Source organism: Vigna umbellata, chromosome 6, assembly GCF_029865625.1.
Source record: "Vigna umbellata cultivar VRB3 chromosome 6, Vumbellata_1.0, whole genome shotgun sequence".
Classification (NCBI taxonomy): domain Eukaryota; kingdom Viridiplantae; phylum Streptophyta; class Magnoliopsida; order Fabales; family Fabaceae; genus Vigna; species Vigna umbellata.
Window position 1 is genome coordinate 18,055,617 of NC_142170.1, and position 7,115 is coordinate 18,062,731.

Sequence of the window (7,115 nt, forward strand, 5' to 3'; positions counted from 1 at the left end):
ACTAAACAAAAGGTACCTTTATAAAATTCAAGTGAAACTTTGATCACATTTCTCCTTATTTTTTCATTTAGTTATTATTTAACTTAATTAATTAAAAATAATTCAATATCGTCCAAAATAACTTTATTAATTTAATTATTTCCCAACTATTTATTTATTTAACTTTATAACTAAAAAATAAGTCTGTTTAATCGAAGTTAATAATATTAATTTAATTTTACCTGTTATATAAGAGCCTGCCCTGTCACAGAAACATAGTATTTTCTCTTCGGAGACGCATTACTCATCACCGGTTGGGAACTAAGGTCTCTCACTTTCCGAAAAACTCTCTAATTTGCAAAAATCTTCTAATCCTCGAATCCTCAGTCGAAACCCTAATCCTTTTACCTTCGATTTTTCCCTCAATTCCATCTTTTTTGCCCTCTCGAAAAAACCCTAGTTTTTTCCTTGCTCCTAGAGATGGACATCGAGCAGAGGCAATCGGAGCTCATCGAGCACTTCGTCAAGCGTGCTTCGGCGGTCTCCGACGCCGCTGCACTCGCCTCCGTCCTCGTCGAAGCCACTTCTCACCCTTCGCTATTCGCTTTCTCCGAGATTCTCGCTCTTCCCAATGTTCTTCAGGTTCCTCCTGTCTCACTCTCTCGGCTTTTCTTCTCGTTTTCCACACTTTTGTTGTTGGTTTTATTTTGTATTTTATTCACGAATTGTATCGTTTACTATCCAAGGCGACTGTTTATTGTGCAGGGAAATGAAAAAGTATTGATTTCTTCATAATTATCTTTTTTTTAAAAAAATATTTGTTGCCATTTTCCTTCCCTGTGATTATTTTTGGGTGCTGTGAAATTTTCATGTTCGTGGTAGATTTTTTTGTTTTAATTATATATTGTCAATGTCTTATTTGTTAAAACGGTTTTGGCTGCGAAATGAATCTATAATAGTTTTTGGGTACTGTATTAATGTTAATGTTTGTGGATGCCGTTTTAATTTTTTTGATTATATATTGTAAATGTTTCATTTTGTTAAGGCGCATTCGACTGTGAAATGAAATTGGGGGAATATGAAAGGTTGTTTTGAGTAACATGGATACTAATATACTATGCTTTTTCTGTTTTGTTTTTCTGAACTAGTTTCAATATGTCTGCTCAATTTTTTTACTTGTGATTTGTTGCAGCTTGAAGCAACCGAGAATTCTGCTTTCCTTGATATGCTTCGGTTATTTGCACACGGAACGTGGAGTGATTACAAGAGTAAGCCTATGAATTCGTCTTTCTGTTATTTTTTAGGTTTCCTCACTTCACTCTTTTTTGATGGGTATTTTCCTCGATTATTGTCAAGAAATAAAAGTTGTAATCTGTTAGAATGTGACAATTGAAGAGGATGTACTTACATAACGATTTAATTAAGTAATAATTAAGCTTGCTCCCTTGATTTCCCAATCAATTCTTGTCATTCGTAATTTCTTTTTATGCCATGCCCCTTTCACTTTACAGAAGCTAAATTTGATGCCTTTGGTTGTGGTTGTTCTTTCATTGTGATTCTTGATGTTGTGGTTTCTGAAATCATGACCGCTTACTGTTCTTTTTTGAACCTTGACATCCTTAAAGCATCTCATGCTATTTTCATTGTAAAGGAACTTACGTACATGTGGACTATTGTTAAAATAGGTATTAAATATAGGCAGTTAGCAATTGCATTAGAAGATTGCTATATGCTGTACCTCTTAGCTGTTTACTTTTTAGCATTAATTGTCTAGATACTCTAATGTAATTTTCGTCTGTAAATAACAAAAATCAGCTGAGAGATAATAAATCTCTTAAGCTCTTTTTCTCATATGTTCAGTCTTAAGTCTTATAAAAGGTATGGAAGCCTGGTTAGTGGTATATTTTGCAATTTATGATTTATAACAGTTAGATCATGCTAATTTTGAACTCCACTAATTATGATATATAAGCTTTTCACGTTGGTTGCCAATTTAAATAATATCATTTGGGAAGTTTGTAAATATATCCTTATCTTTGCGTTGCCAGTCTGTGTATGTAAATTGAAATAAAATGTGTATTGAAAGGTTTACATGACTTGCAGGTAATGCTGACCGTTTACCACAATTGATACCTGATCAGATTCTCAAGCTTAAGCAACTTACCGTTCTTACGCTTGCTGAAACACACAAGGTGCCTATCGATAACACAAAGTTATTGGTTATCTTGTTTTGCAGTTTTTGCTTGACTTGTTTACCGAGGGTTGTTAATTGATCCATTTGAATCCCATAGTCACTAGCAACTGGCCTATGCCAGTTTAGATAACTTGCATATTTATTTATTTTTCGAACTAGTTTTTTTATAAGTGGAAGTTGATTTCTATTTCATAGGTTTGTCTCAATTACTTGTTTTAGCTTGGGACTTCTGTTGAAAGATGAATTCTCTTGGCTAATAGAGTGGTTCAAAGACCTAAATTGAGATGGCTATATTCTGCTGCTAGTCTTAACTGTTTAGATTATGCTTTCTCATTGTTAAATATTTATAGTTTTATTTAGAAAGAGGAGGTACCCATGTTGGTTTGGGATCCCATGTTTGTTTCACGAAATCTTTAATATGTGGAGACATTGGCCAAACCTGTAGGATTCTTTATTCTCCTTTGTGTTTTTGGGCTTGCTTTGCTCGCACCCTGTATGTTCCTTCGTTCTTTTCTGTTTGATGATTTTTTTTTTTGCTTTAGAAAAAGGGAAATATTTTCATGAGAGTTGAACATCAGTTTAAGGTGTCCTGAATTTTTCATAGATTTGCTTGTGGTACCATCTGATTTTTATGTATTGTATATGTTATTTACCAGCATCCTGTGTTTTTTACTCAGTGGTAAATTTGCTTTGGAATCCATCATACTCGAATTCATATATTTTATTTGTTTCACTACTAGGCAACCCTTTCTTAGTCAGTTGTGTTAGCATTCTGCATCAACTTTGCTACAGTTTGCAACTCTTGCACCTTTATGGTGCCCACTTTGCCCCTAGATGTATTGCGAGATTATGTTGTTTGTGGTCTCTATGTGGAGTTTTGCCCACTGTTGTTTAAAGGTTTAACTCCTTCTTGAGTTTTATGTAGAGGATAGTTTCATCTAATTTATCAATTTAAATATAGATTATACTTTCATAGAACTAAGTGCTTGATTAACACCCAAAAGTTTCTTTCTCCATTTTTTCTGTTTCTAGTGTCCTTGTCTTCGAATCAGCTCTTACAAAATTAATTGTTTTTCAGGTATTACCCTATGACCAATTGATGCAGGAGTTAGATGTAACAAATGTTCGTGAACTTGAAGATTTTCTAATTAATGAATGCATGTATGCGGTAGGCATCATTCCCTACCAGAGAGTATTTTTCTACAATGTTTGATATAATTGTTAATAAATTGGTTGCTTGAAACGATATTTGATGAATGACAGACAAGATTTCTAATTTTGTTGCTCTCATCAGGGAATAGTCCGAGGAAAGTTGGATCAATTGCGTCGGTGCTTTGAGGTCCTTGCTCATCTTCATCATCTGTTATTGTATTTAACTGTATTTTGATTCATTTCTATTTTTTCCATTTAATGCGTATTAGAAGTTTACCTGATTTAAGTGTGATTTCAGGTCCAATTTGCAGCAGGGAGGGACTTGAGGCCTGATCAACTTGGGAATATGATCCAGACTCTCTCTAACTGGTAATCTCTCTTTTTCAAGTGGGGGCCTGAGTAATTTGTAATCATGTGGATGTTATTTATTAGTCAATTACCAATTCTTGGAAAAATCATGTGAAATTTTAAATTTCTATGTTTGATATTAAGCTTGTTTGTGAAGCTGGATGACTTGAATATCAATAGAACTTGATTCAACACTTAAAGCTTTGAATATTTGGACTGTGATCACTGTATAAAAATATCCAAGTCTGTTTAGCATCCAATCTTTAGTTGAAAGTTCCTATTGTCTACTTGTCACAAATTAAATTTTGTATTTTATATACATTTTTTGATACTGAAATTTGTGTTTGAATATTCTATTTCTTGTTTCTTTCGTTCAGAATATCTCAATTTGGTATTTTATACACAGTGCTAGTTTTTGGGATGTAATGTTTAATATTTATCTTTGAAATACTAAAATTAAATATGAATGGGAAACATAGGTTGTCTACCTCAGAAAGTCTGCTTGTTTCAATCCAAGAGAAGATCAAATGGGCAGATGCTATGAGTGAAATTGACAAGAAGCACAGGAAGGATGTGGAAGAGAAGGTGGAAGACGTAAAGAAGTCTATTTTCAAGGTGGGTTGGATTTATTATTATGCCTTTTAACATTTTTACAGATGAGAAAATTTCTGAGAGAAAATTGTTTGCATATAATTTCATTCTTGTACCGAATATGTTGAAAAGTTCGTTTATCCTTATGTACATTAAACTCTTGGAAGGAGAGCAAACATTGAACTGAAACTGTGTGTTTTTAAGACAGTAGGGATGTTTTGTTTATATTGAGAAAAAAGTAATTAATACAATAAATAGAGATGTAATAGCTTCTAGTAACTAAGCTATGACATTGGAATGAAAAATAGAAATGTTTCTAATAATACACATATAGATATTCTTGATTATATAGAATCAGTTCCTTATTTGTATAATTGTAATAGTGTATCTGTGTGTTATGAATTGGTGTTTGATTATTCACTGATATATAATGCAAGCTGGAACTCCATTCCCTACGCTATTTTCTAAATTGCCAACACTGCTCTACCCGAGGTTATTATGGCAGAGGGAAATAATTTTTTTTGTCATTAAAGTAATTTCCATTTATATGTATTCATGACTAAAACTTTGAGTGGCCATTGTGTTGCACAAACAGAATTCATTATTCTTTAATAATCAAGCTACAACGTTTTGGGGTTAGCTTATGGATCACACACAACCATGGCTTCCTGTCTTGTATTAAATTCTAATATAGGCCTTTTACCTCTAAATCTGAGGTTTGGCTGATAACTTTTCCTTGTATCCTTTATCTCTATTTCTTTTACCATCCTTCATCTCATCGTCGTTACACTCTTTATTTTATGCTTCTACGGGCTTTCTTCATACATGCTTAAATTACTTATGATGAGACCTTACTATTTTATCTTGTATCTAATAATTGTATTTCTAATATTCCTATTGAACACCTCTCATTCACTGGAGATATGATTAAAGTATATAGGAAATAAGTGAGTGTAAACTTCACTTTACATGCTAAATTTGTGGGGTTAACTTTGATTAAAATCCACTTTCTAGAAGGCTAGGAGAGTGGTACCATCCTCTGTGACCTTTTTTGTCATTAATCCTATCACCGCTTCCGTAACTGCTTATCCATTATTCTTTTCATCAAAAACAACATTTTATGTGTTTAGCCATGTATATAGGTGCTGCTGTGTGCTGCATTGATCTTATGTTTGGTTTTGGAGTTGTATTAGATAGTGTAGAAGTATCTGCCTTAATTATACATAATTGCCTGCTGTTCTTTATGGTTGGAATATATTGGTCGACGTGTCTTACTTACTTCGTGGCAGAAGTTACACACTGTAAGCAGGCCGACATCGACTTCAGAGGCCATGAGGAGATCTGCTCTGAATCTGGTGGAGTGATGGATTATGAAGAAGATCGAAGCCGACCAAAGAGGTAATTTGAAAAAACCGTGTTACAACCAAGTATTTGATCAGATGCCCTAATCAAAAATTGATTTTCGAAGTTGACCATCATTGTTCTTGAACTACAAGTTTGACATGGATATGGCTGGCACTTTTGTTTATCTGTCTATACCTTAAATGTGTCCGCATAGTATGTATTGAAGTGTATTCATATTAGCAATAGGAATATAGATTAGATATGGCATTGTAAATGTATTGTGTTCTGTAGGCGTCTAGTTTAATCTAGAATACGATTGAGTTGTCATTTTTGCTTTTTGAAAAATTTAAAAAGAATATTATTAAACTAAATTCCAAGTTTAGAGCACAAGATTTATCCATTTGAGCAAACCAGAGCAATATAAATAACAGACTCACCACATATTAATATCAGATATGCAAAACTCTACAAACATGTGTATTTAGTTTATTATGATTTCCATATATTCTATCATAAGACTTATTATAGGTTGAAAAATTTGCAGGAGGCGGCATCCAATATCTTGAAGATTGTAGTAGATAAAGGGAGCTCATTGGATGAGTTCTTTAGTTGCTTGCCTGACTTTTATTCATGGCATGCGTCCACAGAGGGGAATCAGCTTTTGCAGACAAGTATATCTCATCGATATTACTCGTCTGTCACACCACAAAGCGAGATATGAACAAGGAGAAAAAAGGGGGAAACCTGTTAATTTCTTCGAGGTTGCACTTAGGAAATTGATGGTGTTTCTCGAACCATTTTAATCTAATACTGAGTTGGCAAGAACAAGCTGAGATGGTGGTGCGGCTATTTATTTTGGGTTGCTGAATTTATACACTACTCTTTTCTTTTGTATTATGCTTCATATATGCTGCTTCAATTGCATTGCTATACTTTTATTTTTTTGGGTGGTTGGCCTCCATCGTATGAATCTACTGCTGGTGCTTATGATTTTTTTGGTTAAGAAATTCAAGGGAGAGGAGAGGATGAAATTATATTTTGTATAATGTCATAAAAGGTAAAATTCAGGAATAAGTCTATATTATTTATATATTATTAATTAAATCAGATCCTGTTTTTGCGAGGTCAAAATTTTCACCTTTTTATGTATAAAATGATTAAATTGTTTTTTTTATTCAAGTCTTTTTTTTTTCTTTTTTTGTAGAGAAGAGGATGAACATAGAAGACTTTTATTTTATTTTATTCATTTCCTTCTCATCTCAATTTTATCTGCGTCGAACTAAACTAATAAATCTCTATTAAATACAAATTTAGGATAAAATACCTTGCTAATGTTTTTGTTTAGCATATGCAGAACAGGAACTTGCAAGTCTAAACATAAAAGTAATATTGTCAAAATGAGTTGTGATATGTGAGTCTAACGATTATCATGAGTTTGAAAAAATTATAATTATTTTTGTACGGATTAGTTTTCAATCTATTCTTTTAGATCTGATTCTCTGATGAG

At 32.9% G+C, this 7,115-nt stretch overlaps 1 protein-coding gene across 3 annotated transcripts; it reads left to right on the plus strand.

The window, feature by feature from the left end:
- The first annotated feature begins 253 nt into the window (after positions 1 to 253).
- Positions 254 to 6,552, plus strand: FUS5 (Proteasome component (PCI) domain protein). Of its 3 annotated transcripts, none has more exons than XM_047317232.2 (9): positions 254 to 621; positions 1,172 to 1,247; positions 2,083 to 2,171; positions 3,252 to 3,341; positions 3,468 to 3,512; positions 3,624 to 3,694; positions 4,153 to 4,288; positions 5,554 to 5,662; positions 6,153 to 6,552. In XM_047317232.2, the coding sequence occupies exons 1-8, from the start codon at positions 460 to 462 to the stop codon at positions 5,626 to 5,628; spliced, it is 744 nt and encodes a 247-aa protein (XP_047173188.1). In that variant the 5' UTR covers positions 254 to 459; the 3' UTR covers positions 5,629 to 5,662; positions 6,153 to 6,552. The 3 variants fall into 3 exon arrangements, with proteins under 3 accessions (XP_047173188.1, XP_047173195.1, XP_047173179.1); XM_047317239.2 differs by having other exon boundaries at positions 5,557 to 5,662; XM_047317223.2 differs by having other exon boundaries at positions 255 to 621; positions 5,574 to 5,662.
- The last annotated feature ends 563 nt before the right edge of the window (positions 6,553 to 7,115 follow it).

Bases quoted from the DNA above. Each gene is read 5' to 3' on its own strand.
- FUS5 (XM_047317223.2), top strand. From the start codon at position 460: ATGGACATCGAGCAGAGGCAATCGGAGCTCATCGAGCACTTCGTCAAG. The intron at 1,248-2,082 runs GTAAGCCTATGA...CATGACTTGCAG, and splicing joins AACGTGGAGTGATTACAAGA to GTAATGCTGACCGTTTACCA. The intron at 4,289-5,573 runs GTGGGTTGGATT...CACTGTAAGCAG, and splicing joins TAAAGAAGTCTATTTTCAAG to GCCGACATCGACTTCAGAGG.